Below are 17,025 nucleotides of genomic sequence, written 5' to 3'. Positions count from 1 at the left end.
CACGCTGCTGCCAGCGTTCCCAGATTGCCCGTGACCAACCACGCCCCATCTGCTAACACGTAGCCATGCATGGCGCCAGCCAAGAAGAGATATTTGTTGCAGCGCCTCCCTCGTCAGCGGCCTCGTCCCCTTCTTAAACCTCGGCCGTGCAAGCGCAACGCAACCAGCCTCCTCAAGTCCCTCACACACTGCTCTGCTGCAGCAAGAAACCAACAAGAGCTTGCTAGCCATGGCCACCACCGCGGCGTCTAGCCTCCTCAAGTCCTCCTTCGCTGGCTCCCGTCTCCCGTCTGCCACGCGCGCCCCGTCGTCCGTCGTCGTGTCCACCGGCGGCGCCCCACGCACGGCCGCCATCTCCGCGTCCATCTCCTCCTCCAACCCTCCCTACGACCTGACGTCCTTCAAGTTCAGCCCCATCAAGGAGTCGATCGTCTCCCGCGAGATGACCCGCCGCTACATGACGGACATGATCACCCACGCCGACACCGACGTGGTGATCGTGGGCGCCGGGTCCGCGGGCCTCTCCTGCGCGTACGAGCTCTCCAAGGACCCCACGGTGCGCGTCGCCATCGTGGAGCAGTCGGTGTCCCCGGGCGGCGGCGCGTGGCTGGGCGGGCAGCTGTTCTCGGCCATGGTGGTGCGCAAGCCGGCGCACCTGTTCCTCGACGAGCTCGGCGTCGCCTACGACGAGGCCGCCGACGACTACGTGGTGGTCAAGCACGCCGCGCTCTTCACCTCCACCGTCATGAGCGCCGTCCTGGCGCGGCCCAACGTGAAGCTCTTCAACGCCGTCGCCGTCGAGGACCTCATCGTCAAGGGAGGGCGCGTCGGCGGCGTGGTCACCAACTGGGCGCTCGTGTCCATGAACCACGACACGCAGTCGTGCATGGACCCCAACGTGATGGAGGCCAAGGTGGTGGTCAGCTCCTGCGGCCACGACGGGCCGTTCGGGGCCACGGGAGTCAAGAGGCTCCAGGACATCGGCATGATCGCCGCCGTGCCAGGGATGAAGGCGCTCGACATGAACGCCGCTGAGGACGCCATCGTGCGCCTCACGCGCGAGGTCGTGCCAGGCATGATCGTCACCGGAATGGAGGTCGCCGAGATTGACGGCGCGCCGAGGATGGTCAGTGACGGATACTCCGGCCTGTTTTATATATATATTGCGTTACTCATCACTGAAGAAACAGGAATTGATATGCATGCATGATTTGGTTGCAGGGCCCGACGTTCGGCGCCATGATGATCTCCGGCCAGAAGGCGGCGCACCTGGCGCTGAAGGCGCTGGGAAGGCCCAACGCCGTGGACGGGACCATCCCCAAGGTGTCGCCGGCGTTGCGCGAGGAGTTCGTGATTGCGTCCAAGGACGACGAGGTCGTGGACGCCTGATCGAGTGATCGATCGACGCCAGCAGCAAGCAGCGTCTTTATCTGGGACGGACGGACGGGGTTTCTTTAATTTGGGACTTTCCTTTGCCTTGTTGTTGAATGAATGAATTCCCTTCGATCGTGTAGCTTTAATTTCTCTCGTCTCGTTATTAGTGTGTCGTGTTCATAGCACCACCTGCCACCACCGCGCCATGCCATATGTGTGCTCTTCACGTGGGGGCCACTCGTGGGGTCCTGCTGCCAGAACGAATAAGAGAAGATGGAATTGATGAAACAATAAAATGCACGGTTAATCACAATTGTCTTGGTGGTGTTGGTCTCTTTCTGTTCTGCCCAAGTGTTGTCCTGCTGTCACCGTAATGCTTTGCTGACTGGATTCATGTCTCTTTCAAATCCCGAATCGCGGATACATGAGGGCCTGGCATCTTCACGGACGATGATGGGCGGCCAACGTTTCGCTTCAGCGCAGAGTTAGTCACATGATCAAGAATCGACAAAGACGTACAAAAGCAAGGATCTCAGCGAGAATCAGTGGTCGACTCATCTCTCCTCTTAGTACTATACGAATTTTGCCCCATGATCCCCCCGGCACCTCATTTTGCCACGTCATCTGCTTTTCTCTAGTCCCGATTCAATTTTGATCGATCGGGTAATGCAAAAACTGAGCACGGCAACCAATTTTTAGGGGTTAAAAAAAATTAGTGAGGACCATTTCTACCATAACGCGCGCGATACTATTTTTAACATATGATGGTAAATCAGATACCTTATAGACAACATGTCAGCCACACATCGTCACCATGTTTATGTAGGGATGGTTCTCACCATTTTTTTTTCCTATTCTAAGCACGCAGACACCAGCCGTGTCTCTCGAAGTGCCCAGGTCGCCACAGATGGACCCAACCTTGAGCCATTGGCATCGTCGGAGCCTCGCTCTCTCTAAGGTACCCAGGCCCCGCAGATTGGTAGATGGACCCCTGCCATCGGCCATGGACACACAGACTCTCTCTCTCTCTCTCTCTCTCTCTCTCGCAGGTGCTCAGGTCACCACGGATGGACCCTCTCCATCAGGGAATTTTTTTATTTTTTGCCTAAATTCAAAACATATTTCAAATTTGACTTGGTTTCGAAAATATTTTTAACACTAACCCGTTTGGCCCCGCCACCATGCATGGTGGAACAAATGAACTGTATCCCACCATGCATGGCGGCGGGGTACAGCTACCACGTGGCATACAGCACCAGGGGTTGCTGATGTGTACCCCGCCATGGATCATGGCGGGTTAGGCGTACCCCGCCTCCCATCATGACAGGGTATGGCCAGACACATCAATGATGAGTGAGCGGTGGGTGTACGACAACGTCTCCCGGGCATTGTACAACGGGCTTGGGCCTTATTTCACCCAAAAAAACTAAAAACTTTTCAAAATTTCTCGTCACATCGAATCTTGCGGCACATGTATGAAGCGTTAAATATAATCAAAAACAAAAACTAATTACACAGTTTATCTATAAATCGTGAGATGAATCTTTTGAGACTAGTTAGTCTATAATTGGACAATATTTACCACAAACAAACGAAAATGCTACAGTGGCCTAAACTAAAAATTTTTGCAAAGTAAACAAGGCTGAAAGGTCCTTGTTTGGTTTTGGTAATTGAGTGACAACTTAGGTGGACTAATAGTGTTTATGTGAGATACACAGGAGATTAATTCACAGGTGATTATGTGATAATGGAGGAGCTTATTGCATATGAGACACGACATGGAGTCATGTGCCCAAGGTGGAGAAGATCAAGATGAGGCTTGGCTCGATGGACCGGTTGCAAGAGTGAAGGGCAAGTCGGAGGCTTTGAAGCGAGAGACCGCGTGTGACGGTGAAGCTTGAGCAAGACTTGGCGCCGATAGACCAAGGCAATGGTGAAGAGCAAGTGAGGTCAAGATCGATGAACCAATATGGTCACATGGTGATATGAAGTAGATCATATCATTTGGTGATTGATTGGTGCATGTGTTGCATCAACATCGGAGGAGATGGAATGGAAAGCGCAAGGCAAAGGTATAACCTAGGGTTTTTCCATTTCACCGGTCATAGGTGAGTAGAGAAGTTTACTGTCAAGAGGAGCAAACTTGTTTGCATATCGGTCATCTAGTGCCACTTGAGTGACCTAACTTTGCATACGTGTTAGGATCGAGTGGCGTGGCAAGTTTGAGAGGCTAACTCCTTTGGAAAAGTGTTTGTGAAAATGCTAACACACTTGCACATGGTGGTGTACACTTGGTGGTGTTGGCACATTTGCAAAGGAGGTGGAGTTCCTAGGGTTGAGAGGGGTGTGGGATTCGACGCTTTTGAGAAAATTAAGTGCATATTTTCTATTGCGTCGGTGGGAATTTTGGAGAAGTTGCGGCACTCACCGGACGCTGGTGTTGGCAGCACCGAACGCTGGTCCAGAGCGTCCGGTGTGGTGTCAGTCTGGCTCAGGTGTGCAGAGCGCACCGGACGCTGGCACCGGACGCTGGGCGGTTACTCTTCGAGCGTCCGGTAGTGCGTGACGTCAGCGAGTGCGTGCGAGGTGTTTCTGACTCAAGAGCACCGGACACTCAGGGTGCGTCCGGTGGCTTGCGTCCGGTGATCCTGCAAGTTTGCGGAGCTCTCTGCGCACGGGTCCGGTGTGCACCGGACGCGTCCGGTGTGACGCAGTAGAGCGTCTGGTGGTGCTGTGCAGGCGCGCGTGCACAGTAGCCGTTGACGGCAACGGTCGTGTTCAAACGGCTAGTGACACGTGGCTGACGCCTGAGCACCGGACGCTGGGAGTTGAGCGTCCGGTGGCTCTCTGTAAGCGTCCGGTGCCCTCGTGTTTTGCCAGTGAAGGGGCAACAACTAGTTTAGCCTTTGGAGCTATAAATAGAAGTGGTGGCCGGCCTTGGCAAGTGTTGAGCACCTTTGGGACTTAGTGTCCATGCTTGGGGAGTGCTAGTGAAGCCTCTAACTCACATATACTTGATAGTGATCATCCGATTGTGTGCGTGAGCGATTCTAGTGCGTTGCATTGAGAGATTGCATCGAGTGGCACTAGATGTTCGTGTTGCAAGCCAGTGGTGCTTGTTACTCTTGGAGGTTGCCACCTCCTAGACGGCTTGGTGGCTTGTGACTCCGTCGAAGCACGCAAGGAGATTGTGCGGTGCTCCGGAGAAGAGATTGTGAGGGGTACGGTGCTCACCCCGCGGGGATCGCGAAGAGCAACTCTAGTTGAGCGAGACGTGAAGAGCGACAAGTGTTTAGGCCGGGTCAAGTGCTAGAGCTTGTGGTAATCACTCCACGTGGGAGAGTGTGACTTGTGGGTCACCACTAGCAAGAGGACCGGCGGCAACCTTGGAGCTTGTCTCAACGGGGACGTAGCTTGGTGGCAACCAAGTGAACCTCGGGAGAAAATCATCGTGTCAACATTGTTCTTCCCGTTGGTTTTCATGTCCCTAACACAAGCTTATTCTTACATTCATATACTTGTGCTTGTGTAGTTGCTCTTGTAATTAGTTAGCTTGTGTAGCTTGCTAGTTACCTTCTTGCTTGTGTAGCTAGAAGTAGTTCCCTTGCGTGACTAATTTGGTTTGTGTAACCTTGTTAGTCACATTGCTTAGTTTGTGTAGCTAAGTAATTTGCGCTCTCTAATTTGGCATTGGTTGCCTTGTTATTGAGCTTGCTAGTGAGCTTAGGCTTTGTGCGCTTTGCCTCACTAGTTTGTGTAGGAGCCTTTCACGGTTTGCAAAGTACTAGTGACATAGGTTTGTGTGACCTTGCTCATTGGTTAGGTGAGCTTTTGCTAAGGTAGCACCTTGCTTGCTTGTTTAGAATCTTTTCAAGGTGCTAGAGAACTTAGATAGAGGGGTGTAGTCTTGGCTAGACCGATAGTTTTAGTTCCGCATTTGTTTCGGTTAGCTGGCGTAATAATTTTTAGAAAGGACTATTCACCCCTCCTCTAGTCCGCCATCTTGACCCTTCAAAGGCCCAAGTGCACCTTCATCTTCTCCGAGGTGGCCTGTGACAAGTATGAAAGGAAGGCCTTGTTCTGTTAGCAAAAAAATTTGGATTTCGACATTGTAGCACTTTCGTTTTTATTTGACAAATATTGTCCAATCATAGAGTAACTAGGCTTAAAAGATTCGTCTCGCGATTTACAGATATACTGTGTAATTAGTTTTTGTTTTTATGTATATTTAATATACCATGCATATGCCGCAAGATTTGATGTGATGAAGAATCTTGAAAATTTTTGGAGGCTGAAGGATGTCATGTACCAGCACTGGAGATGGCAGCACGGATGCGACCTCCCAAGGTATAATGATTAATTACAGATTTCCCACTTATTTTTAGGTCACGAAAATTTTTGGGTTTCGCTACTGTAGCACTTTCGGTTTTATTTGATAATTATTATTTAATTATAGACTAACTAGGATCAAAAGATTCATCTCGCGATTTACAGGTAAACTGTGTAATTAATTTTAATTTTTATCTATATTTAATGCTTCATACATGTCACAAAATTCGATATGATGGGGAATCTTAAAAGTTTTTGAAAACTAAACAAGGCCTTAGCCCAAGCCTAAGAATTCCAGCAAATCTAAAGCTGCACCTCTTGGGCAATAAGCTCTGTACCAGTCAAGAATTTTCCAAGAGTTATTAGCTGGAGGCCAACAAAAACTAATTAAACATGCATGGCAAGTAAGTGACGGTGAAAGGTCCTACCCCGCCATGATGGGTGGCGGGGTACGCCTAACCCGCCATGATCTATGGTGGGGTACACGTCAGCAGCTCCTGGTGCTGCATGCCACGTGGCAGTTGTACCCCGCCGCCATGCATGGCGGGGTACAGTTCATTTGACTCGCCATGTATGGTGGCGGGGCCAAACGGGTTAGTCTTAAAAATATTTTCGAAACCGGATCAAATTTGAAATATGTTTTCAATTTGAGTTAAAAATAAAAAATTCTCCATCAGCCATGGATGCCAGAGGCTCTCTCTCTCGCAGGTGCCTAGGTCACCACGGATGGACCGCCACCATCAGCCATGGACACCGGAGGCTCTTCTCTTGCAGGTGGCCAGGGCACCATAGATGAACCCTACCATCGGCCATTGATGCCGAAGCCTCACTCAAACTCTGGCCCTAGCACTATGATAGTGGTAGAGGCTCACACTACAAGCTAAGGCCAGTCTCAATGGGGGTTTCATTAGAGTTTCATGCACATTAAATATGCTGATGTGGCGCTATATTAATGAAGAGAGAGATGATAAGAGTTTTATGGAAGTAGAGAGAGTTTCATCCCCATGAAACTCCTATGCACTGTTTCCAAAATATTGATGTGTTAGAAACTGTGTCATGAAACTCCCATTAAGAATGGCCTAAGCGTAGCTCCATGAATCAATTGTTCGCCCTGTTCGAGATTGCGACTCCGTGGTTCGACTTGCGCACACGACTCCATGCACCGCCCACAGGTTGAAAGAGATGGACTAAGAGCAAGTTTAATAATACAGCCCACTTGCTGGCTGTAAGGTTCCTTGCAGCCTTCTTCCAGCCCATCCATACAATAGTTAGCTATTCACTATTAATACATGGCCCACTTGTCTCTCTCACAAAGTTTCTTGGTTCCTGTGCCCAGGCTGGCTGTAAGCTTACAGCCCGCTTCTCTTCTCTCTCCTCTCTTCTCTCCTCCACCTCAGCATCTAGCCAGCTTACAGCCTACTATAATACTTGCTCTAAGTGGATCCCACCCAGCCACGACCGTGCAGCCAAGCTCAAAGCTAGTAAGCGAGCCTGCGTAGCCTCTTACTGGCTTCCATCGACCTCAATAATAGGTCCATGCTTGCATAGGTTATGCTCTCAATGTGTTGGAACAAATAAATGTAATATATATTTTTTTCTTCCAGAATTTGTACAGTCCCATCTATACCAGTTGTACTTGGCATTTTCACATCCGACATCTACACCTGTGCAATTGATGAATGAGAGAATTAATTTATAATTGCAATTTCTACAATTCAATTGTGATAAATTTTTTATGATAGACTAATAATTGTATGCTTGAACTACAGTAAAAAAATCATATTTATTGGATCATGTATAACTTAGTTAGCTTGAACTCCAGTAAAAATTTTATAGTCATTGGATGATAACTAAATTATTTATGATCCGATGAATATGAAATTTTTACTGTAGTTTAAGCATACAATAGTTAGCCCATCATAAAAATTTCACCACAATTGAACTATAGAAACTACGGCTATGCATTAATTACAACAAAGCATAGATCTAAAGGTACGACAAAAAATATTATACTAAAACATAACATATTATATGTTCACATATAGATCTGCTCGTGTGGAGTCCAATAAATTTAGGTTTTTTATTTTATAATTTTTCTCTGATTTACTATGATTTCTCAAAGATTCAATCGAAATAAAAAAACAAAACTATCTTTACAAACCGCTTATAATCGGTGAGGGAGGTTAAATGAATGGTTTTAAAGTTGAGAGAGGTGGTTTATCCGATTTTAGAGCTTAGAGAAAAAAAAATAGACTTTGGCAAAAATAGAGAAAGGTAATGTTAATTTTTTTCCTATTTTTTTATTCGAAAGGACGTTGGGTTGAGCCGTGGCCCGTGGCTCGCCGTTTCCGTACAAAATCCGCCATCGGCCCATCAACACCAGAATGGGATTGCGGAGGGTAGGACCCAAACAACCCAAGCGCTTGACGCTAGTAGACCCACTTGGCTTTCCTCCTCCCCGTCGCCTCCCGGCGGCAGCCTGCAGCCATGTCCATCCCCGGCAACGGGCACCTTCCCGCCTCCGCTTCCCTCCCCGATCACTCCTCGGCCTCTGACTCCGACGGCGAGCCGGAGTCCGACTACCGCCCAATCGCCGGCGCCGTTTCCGACTCCGAATCCGACCCCGACCTCGACGCCGCCGTGCCCCACCACCGCCTCGACGAGGCAGGAAACGGCATCTCCGCGCTGGATCTCGTGTCCGACGAGGACGAAGCCGCGGAAGACGCGGAGGCGGAGGATGAGGACGGAGACCTGCGGCCCGGGGAGGCGGCGGCGCGGGCCTTCTCCGAGGACGAGCGTCGCCGCCGCGCCCCGCTGCCCGCGGGAGCCGCGGCGCGGATCGTGGACGCGATGCGCGGCGTCGAGTTCCCCGGCGCGCCGCCGGCGTGGGCGGGCAGCGTCCCCGAGGACCAGTGGCTCGACCGCCTCCGGTCCCTCCGTGCAGGCCGCCCCAACTGATGTGAGCAGAACAGGATGGGAGTATGGGACTTATTTTGCTTCTGATGGGTTGATTGATACAACACCTTATTACAAAATCTATGCCAACTTTCGGTCTAGTTTATTGCGAATTTGCGATCGTGACTGGAGTGCAGCTCATCGGCGATAAGATTTTGCCTGTTGGAACTGTGATCTGGCCATCTTGGCCCCCTCTAGCAGCGTGCCTATGGATAGAGCTTATTCTAGCACATATAGTTGGCTGTTTGCAAGCTCAGACGAGTTGCACTGTGTCTTCTTATTCTTATCATGTTATGGCTGATTAGGTTTTAGCTCAAAATCATTGAACATAAGACTTGGATGGTGGTGGTGTTCACTTATGACTTATTCAATGAAGTTTGATCTTTGCCCTTTCATGAGAGTGTGCTTTCGGAGCTGATAGACACACACTTACTATGTGAATTACTGTGAACTTCACTCTTGATCTGATTTTTGTGTTGTGTTGCTCTCTTGCTTAGTTCCACCAGTCAGAAATGGTGTCCAAATGGTTAGTTATATGGAGACAGCGTTTAGGATGGTGTTGCTTACGGCGTGAAAATGATGTTCTTGATGGTATTTCATCAGATGCTAATGTGTCATAAATTGCGATCGCAAGCATTTCATATCTTTAGCTGAAATGTAGCACAGTGGGACAAGGTAGAGAGTGATTTGATGGTGCCCAAGCATTTCACCTTCTGCGTCACCGTGGTATTAGCTTCTATGTGATCCACTATTATATGCTTAGTTGATGCTTTGTTTGATTGCTTTGATGGAGCATCAGAATTTAGGATTCGACTGTGCGCAGTGCAGCCCTGGAAGATGCTCTGTTAGAGTGGCCAAACCATGCCAGAAGATTTGTTTTCGTTTCGTTTGTTGGAAGGTCCATTGGATTTACGATCCTCAAGTTTCTGGAAGTTTGGTTCATCCTTGGTGTTATCTGGCCATCTGGGCTGCATAAGAGCATCCAACCGTTTTGCAAATAGGCTTTGCATTCATGTATTTGCAAAAAAAAGTCTTAAAAACACCTATCTGACGGTTTGGTATTTGAAGTTTGCAATTTTGTTAACTTGGCAAAAAGAGAGGAATGATTGACATATATGCCAAACATGTTCACACTTGGTATTGGGAAACTGGCGCGAAGTCCGTGCGCGGCTACAGGTTGAGGTCGCGCGAGTTTAGCGACATCCCGCCGCCAGACTTTCATGCGAACTGCCTATCGATCTTCCATCAACGCCAGGTACTCCATCGATGCCCTCTCAATTGTTTGTGTTTTGCCTATCGGTCTTCCATCAACGCCAGGTACTCCATCGATGCTCTTCGGATCGTTTTTGCTAGCAAAGACTCCAGCTACCAAACTCCGAGCGGCTATGCACAAACGCCGCGGCCTTAGCGCCTCGGCAAAATAAATTTGCCGCGAATATTCACCCGACGCGCAGGGAGGATAAAAGCTCGGCAAAAAAATTGTGTGGGTCCATAATTTTCTTTTTTGCCAAGTGATTAATGATAAACTTCCTCATTTGCCAAACAAATTATGCAAAACGGACGGTTGGGATGCTGTCATGACTGATACAAGATGATTTCCATAATAGCCGTTGCGTCAAGATTTCATTGCCATACCATGCGCTTACTGCGTTGTCCTCCCATGCCCATTTTTGTTCATAGTGGACGGCTGGATTCCTGCTTGTTTTTGTTTCCGTCGCTTCGCTAATCGCTAGGACAGGAGCTTTTTGCTCGAACCTAGCATCATAAAAAATCAAAATTCAAAAGTCAGAAGGACTCTTGGTGTGTTTGCTGATCTAAAAAATTATAGTTAAAAATATTATTCACTTATTTGTTATGAGAGAAAAATATTGTTGGCTACCGAGAAAGTACGGCTTAACAAGTGAACTGGGTGAGCTCGTGTTTGGTTTATGAATACTGATTTGTTTACGAAGCCTTGTTTAGATGTTGTTGGATTCATCTGAATCCACATGTATTGAAGTAGATTAGTATAACACATATGGATTGATGCGAATCCGACTACATTCAACTAAACTAAGGCCTTGTTTGGATGTTGTCGGATTCACCTCAATCCACATGTGTTGGAGTGGATTGGGGTGGAATTTAGTTCAAGTTCCACTCCAATCCACCCCAATACATGTGGATTGATGCGAATCCAACTACATCCAAACAAAGCCTAAAATGAATTTCTGCCCAACGAAACGGGCCGTAGGAGTTGGAAATCCCGTCGAATCAGAATTTCTGCCCAACGAAACGGGCCGTAGGAGTTGGAAATCCCGTCGAATCTGATTCGCAGTCGCAGGCCCCAGGGGCCACTCAGCCAGTATCTAATGACTAAATTACCCTCCCAGGTCCCGCAATCCACGCGCGAACTCTAGGGTCATTCTCGTCCAAACGGTGACGGCAGCGCACAGCACAAGCACTCTTTCGTCCTCCTCCGTAGTATTCCGTTCCTAACGCCGCGAGGCGAAGCGAAGCGAAGCCAAAACCCCCATTCCCCTCCCTCCTCGTCGTCTCCGTTGTCGGCGTCGGACCAAAGCCGGATCCCGGAGCCCTAACCCTAGCAAGCAGGCGGCGGCGGAGATGGTGTACTACGCGCTGTTGGTGGGCGCGGAGCTGGACGGCCTCACCAACCTGCAGCCCCGCCGCGGCTGCGACGACCCCAACTTCCCCTACTACCTCAAGGTCCGTGTCCCCATTCCCTTCTTCTCCTTTGGCTCGATCGGCTCCGGACTACCGGTTCCCCTCATATCGATCGCGCAAGGCGCTGATCGGGGTTTGCTCGCTCGTTTCTCTGTGCCGGATCGCAGCTCAAGTGCGAGAACTGCGGGGAGGTCACCGCCAAGTCCACCTACGTCACCCTCAGCGAGCAAGTCGACCTGCCCAAAGGACACGGCACCGCTCACCTCGTCCAGAAGGTACCCTTGCAAACATCACCTTCCTCCTCCGCATACCTCTGTGGCCGGATGGATTCGGCTTCCCTCTGCAGTGATGTTGGTATGCTTGATGAGACTGGCCTGTGAGGAAGGAGTGTTTGTTAGTATGGAAGATGGATCAATCAGCTTGTTAGTATGTCTATAAGGGGCTGCTAGTTTAGATGTTTAGTACGAGACACTTTTATTGCTGTGGTAGATGGAGGCTCATTTCTGCATACATCCATTTGCCTTTGTTTAGAATGGATTTGGTGAACAATTTTTCTTTCCATGGTTAAAAGTAAAGTTGGGTGTGGGGAGTTATATTTGTATACAATGGTAAACTCTGTTTAGTGTTCTAAGTATAATATTGTTTTAAGTGAGCAAGAAATGCATTTTTTTAGAGGAAAGGTGGTTTTCCTGTGCTTTTTGTATGATTGATGAATACGCAGTGGTTGTTAGTGTTGCTGATGATAATCGATATCAGCTGACTTTTTATTCGGTTGTTTGATGAACTTGCATTGTACGAGGACAGCAAATGAGATGACTGATGATGTAGTTCGTTGAGATTCCTTTACTCTTCTGGATTTCCTTCTTTTATGTTATTTATTTAGTAGGCTGGGATTGGATTCTATGAGGAGTGCTGATTTCATTATTAAAATGGGGATTGAATTGGGTGGATGGGAGTCATATTTGCGTAAAAAGGTAACAACAGAGGATTGTTCATTTGTTCCTTCTCAAGGGTCATGCTATTTTGCAAACTAGGTTGCCCATGAAAATATAATATATGCTTTTGAATTCACAAGTAATGGGGTTTCTTTTTTGTTAATATGATTTGTTGTCTTCTGAATTGTGATCATTGGCAGGGTGATGATTTTTCCATTGTTGGTTCTTTTGTGATAATATAGTTTATTAATCCGCCATGAGGTTCTTTCTACCTTTATTTAAATATTCTACACTTAAAAAATCTTATGATGCAAAAGTCTAGTGTCCACCATTTAACCATAGGAAACAAGGTGCCTTTGCCACTACTCATGATGGGAAAACACCTCACTATCCATTTTGACCTTGTGTAGGCATCTAATGCAGTTATTTTGTCTATTATGCTCATGTTCTGTACTATTGTCTTCCTTATATCCATGGTAGAAAAATAGTTTTCTGTTCTACCTAAATTAAGTGTAAGAAGTCAATAATTATGTCTTATCATCTCTGTGTTGTGCACTTATATATATGAATATGATTGTTATGTCTCCTTACTTGAGGTTTATCATATGGCATCAAGATGAATATGTACTACCATGAACGTTTTGCATAAAACTTTTATTGTGTGTAAAGACTATGGACATCCAATGTGACCGGATGTAAATGGTCCCATTTTTAAGGCTAAAAGAACTTTTTTCCAATTTCAATTTTCCAATTATTTTATATTATTTACTGATCAAATGCAAACAACTAGTTTCAGCACTCTTTCGTGGTACTGTGCACCTTTCTATTGCTGTAGTTATGTATGCACATAATATGTGCCAGACCTCATAATGCCATTTTGGACCTGGAAGCTTAAGAATTTCTTATCTTGTGCCTTGACAGTATATGTAGGATCCTTACTTTTTTGTTCAAAATAGCCTATTTATTCTAGCAATCCACATCATTAGTTGATTAGCGGTAACAACTTTCTGAATGACTTTCTGTCCAATAATCAATTTGGTATCTCGAGGTTCTTTATCTGAATTTTTTCCTTGAGGTTTCTAACAAAGGCATAAAGGAGGAAAAACTTGTTTCAATCCATATTCTTAGGTTCTTTGTTTAATTTTTCCATGAGGTTGTTAAAGGCGTAAAGGAGAAAACAAACTGTTTCAGTAATAGTGTATCGACTTTGTATATTTTGTTGTACCATATAAGGTATGTCCTGATGTCCTCCTGTGTATGATGTGTTTGTCTTCTCTCAGTGCAAGCTTTGTGGGAGAGATGGAACAATTGTGATGATTCCTGGTCAGGGGACGCCACTTACTATTGAGCAGAGCCAGAAAGAAGAGAAGACTTGTTTGATGGTGTTTGACTGCAGAGGCTATGAACCTGTTGAGTTTTCTTTTGGCGCTGGCTGGAAAGCTGAATCTGTATGTTTTTTCTTGATCTTATATCATGAATGTTAATGACTGCTTACATATACAAAACCAACACATTAGTTGTAAATAATTAATATTTTCAAAGTTATTCACTCAATCTAGAAATGAGCTCTTTCTGGTATTCTATTCTATGTGATCTCACCTTATTATGTCATTTCTGTGTGCTTGGTTTGTTATATTCAGTACTCCATTTTCCATGTATGGCATAACTCTGTTTCAATTATTTGTTCTCACATCATTACTTAACACAAGTGTATATTACAGTTATCTATTTTCACATTGTGCATTACTTAAGCATAGAAGTGTATATGTGCTTTATTTTGAAGTGGCATAAGGTTTCCCATGTGTTTGTATCTGTTTTCACATTGTGCATTACTTAAGCATAGAAGTGTATATGTGCTTTTATTTTGAAGTGGCATAGGGTTTCCCATGTGTTTATAGCTTGTATGGCATCTGACCTACAAATGTACTTGTTCTTTAAGTGGACACACCAATTCTTTATGTTCATAGTCCACACACTGATTGGCTGTCTTCTCTCTCCAAGAAGAAATGAAATGTTTTTTATTTCTTTCACAGTAACAAGTCTATTGTTTTAAATTGCTTTTTCCAAATCTAGAAAGTTTCACCTTTTCAACAATTGGGAGTTTGCTTTTAAACCATCTTTTAGCGGAATTTAGTTTATTGCTAGTTCTGCATGTACTCTCACAATTGTTTAGTTTTCATTTGTGTGATGTGCTAACAGTTTGCCATCTTTTTTAAGGTGCATGGGACTCCTTTCGAAATTGACTGCTCTGAAGGTGAATTTTCTGAGTATGATGAGAAGGGAGAATGCCCCGTCGAGCTAAGCAAGCTGCAGTCAACATTCAAAGTGGTAAGCAGGCACTTGCTTCCTGCACCCGCAATCATGATATAGTCCATATTTATCATCATTGCTATTCCTCCATGGAAGCTTGACATTATTGTAATTGATAACAGGTGAAGAAGCATGACAAGGGTGGCAAGACTAGATTTGTCTAGATCCAATGACTTGGAGGCTGTCAGGTATTGGAATCGAAGGTGTACAAATGGTACATTTGGGCCAAAGGTTGTGCGTAATCAGACGTCCTTTTTTCTATCTGTTGATTCTGTGGATGCCATGAACCATGTGAACCTTTCAGTGATAGTGTCCACAGGGGCATTGCCCTGGACCGACTGCTATTGTTCTATGTGGTCTTAGGCCATCCGAACTGATCTTGTTATCGTCCACTAATGGTTGAACATGCTGCTGATTTTGAGCATTGTGACTGATGGATCTGAAAGCATCTCAAGGGGATATGTGCATTCTGAATTCTTAAAGATGAATCGCCACTTGTTGATATGAATATGATGCAACCTTCGCTTGCTATGACTCCTAGTTTTAGATACCGTTATTAACTAACTAGGAGTAGCACGATCAAGTTTCTCTACTCGCTGCTATCAATGTGCTTTGTTCTCGTCAAATTAGTGTGTAATTTTAGTGCACGCATGGATCAAGGATCGAAGAATATCTTGGCCAAAGCAGCATGTTTCTTTCCATTTCTTTTGCGTAACGCTGATCTATGCCTTGGCTGTCAGTTGTCACAACCTTGCTTGAGCATTTATGCTGTAAAATAGACAAACAATATGATAGTGAAGCCTAATATGCAGTGTTATATGCTCACAAAACAAAAAATGAATCAAATGTAGTTAACTTTTAAGAGTGAATGTGAAACATGAAAAGTAATCTACTAGACGTATCGTTCAATTTAGGGCTGTAATCTATTTATTTGTCATCAGGATTGACAAGGTCACCATTATGCCTGGAAAACCACAAGAGGTCAATGGTCAATCTGTCAAGTTACTGATCCAGGGTTCTTCGATTAGGCATGTGAATGCAATGACTTTATAATGTGCCATATTATAGACGCGACCATCCTTCAAAGGCATAATACCACGTTTCACAAGGTCACCTTTTTCCGTAGGGGAAAAACAACAACAACTAGTGAAGTATAGTGATTAAATGTTTATGGACAAACCGCCCAAGTTATTAGTTGTAAAAGTACCTCGCGTTATACCATTTAGATCCCATAGACATGGACCTTACAAAAATGCAGTGTTGACATAGACATTCGTATATCCTCAAGAAAATAGGCAAATATGTGTCACATGTCCGATCGGCTAGGAATAGAATATATATTTGTTATACTGAACAGAATACTATATATATCCTAGGTGTCACATGTCCGATCCCGTTATACCCTAGGTGTAGAATACTATTCTACACCAAACTGTTATACTGAACAGAATTCAGTATTTGTTGAGTAGTCATGTTTCAGTATTGTTCAGTATTTCGTGGTTAAGCCTGGGCATTCGGGTTACCCGATTTTTTCGGGTCGGGTAATTCAAAATTCGGGTAATAAAAATTGTTACCCGATATTAGTCCCGAAAAGACACTACCCGCAATTTCAGGTACCCGATAATTCGGGTTCGGGTTCGGGTATTCCCGATTTACCCGAATTTTCAAAAAACAACACACTACACAAAAGTTCAATAGCAATTTATATATAATTTCAGCAGCAATTTATATATAATTTCAATAGCATTTTGTAGAGAATAATATATTACTAGCACTTGTTCAAACAAAGAGAATTATGTTCTATTAAATTGATAAGTTCTAATATTTAGCTAACAACACATGATATATATAAAGATAAAGACAAATATTCGGGTAATTCGGGTAGTTCGGGTAGTTCGGGTACCGGGAGATATTACCCGAATTACCCAAACTAATTTCGGGTAATCAAAATCGCTATCCGAATTTAGGATCGGGTACCTCGGGTTCGGGTAATTCGGGTTCGGATCCGGGTAATTCGGATACGGGTAATGGGTATCGGGTAATTTGCCCAGGGTTATTCGTGGTCCTGGGTGTACCACTGAATGATACTGAACGTTGTTCAGTACTACTCAGTTTTGACTTGCGGTGTAGAATAATATTCTACACCTAGGGTGTAGAATAGCGCTGTCGTGTATATATATATATATACACACACACGGGAGCACTACTGTTGCCACTAAAATTGCAGTACAGTGAACGACTAGTGTTCTTTTTGTTCTCTTTAGTTTTGCATAATTTTTATAAATGTGTTAAAAATAATTTGATATATTTGCCCGTACACATAAAAACAACTTGCTGATATACATTTTTTACACAAATATACTTAAAAATTTTGAATTTGTGAACTTTGTTTTTTTGGACAAGATGTGAACTTCGAATTGAATTTTAAGACAAAAAGGCCTAAAATAAAAATGTTGTAAAC

At 45.2% G+C, this 17,025-nt stretch overlaps 3 protein-coding genes across 3 annotated transcripts; all 3 read left to right on the top strand.

Annotated features, from left to right (window-relative positions):
• LOC8078187 (thiamine thiazole synthase 1, chloroplastic) lies at window positions 130-1,687 on the top strand. The gene is made up of 2 exons (XM_002457969.2): window positions 130-1,126; window positions 1,222-1,687. Exons 1-2 carry the CDS (start codon window positions 230-232, stop codon window positions 1,387-1,389), a joined length of 1,065 nt encoding a protein of 354 aa, XP_002458014.1. The 5' UTR covers window positions 130-229; the 3' UTR covers window positions 1,390-1,687.
• On the top strand, window positions 7,879-9,053 carry LOC8078186. Its single transcript, XM_002457968.2, has one exon. It carries the CDS (start codon window positions 8,191-8,193, stop codon window positions 8,659-8,661), a length of 471 nt encoding a protein of 156 aa, XP_002458013.1. The 5' UTR covers window positions 7,879-8,190; the 3' UTR covers window positions 8,662-9,053.
• LOC8078606 (UPF0587 protein F46B6.12) lies at window positions 11,118-15,086 on the top strand. The gene is made up of 5 exons (XM_002457967.2): window positions 11,118-11,361; window positions 11,487-11,594; window positions 13,535-13,702; window positions 14,472-14,582; window positions 14,687-15,086. The coding sequence occupies exons 1-5, from the start codon at window positions 11,260-11,262 to the stop codon at window positions 14,726-14,728; spliced, it is 531 nt and encodes a 176-aa protein (XP_002458012.1). The 5' UTR covers window positions 11,118-11,259; the 3' UTR covers window positions 14,729-15,086.

This window comes from Sorghum bicolor, chromosome 3 (assembly GCF_000003195.3).
Source record: "Sorghum bicolor cultivar BTx623 chromosome 3, Sorghum_bicolor_NCBIv3, whole genome shotgun sequence".
In the NCBI taxonomy this organism is placed as follows: Eukaryota; Viridiplantae; Streptophyta; class Magnoliopsida; order Poales; family Poaceae; genus Sorghum; species Sorghum bicolor.
This window is presented reverse-complemented; position numbering and strand designations above follow the sequence as displayed.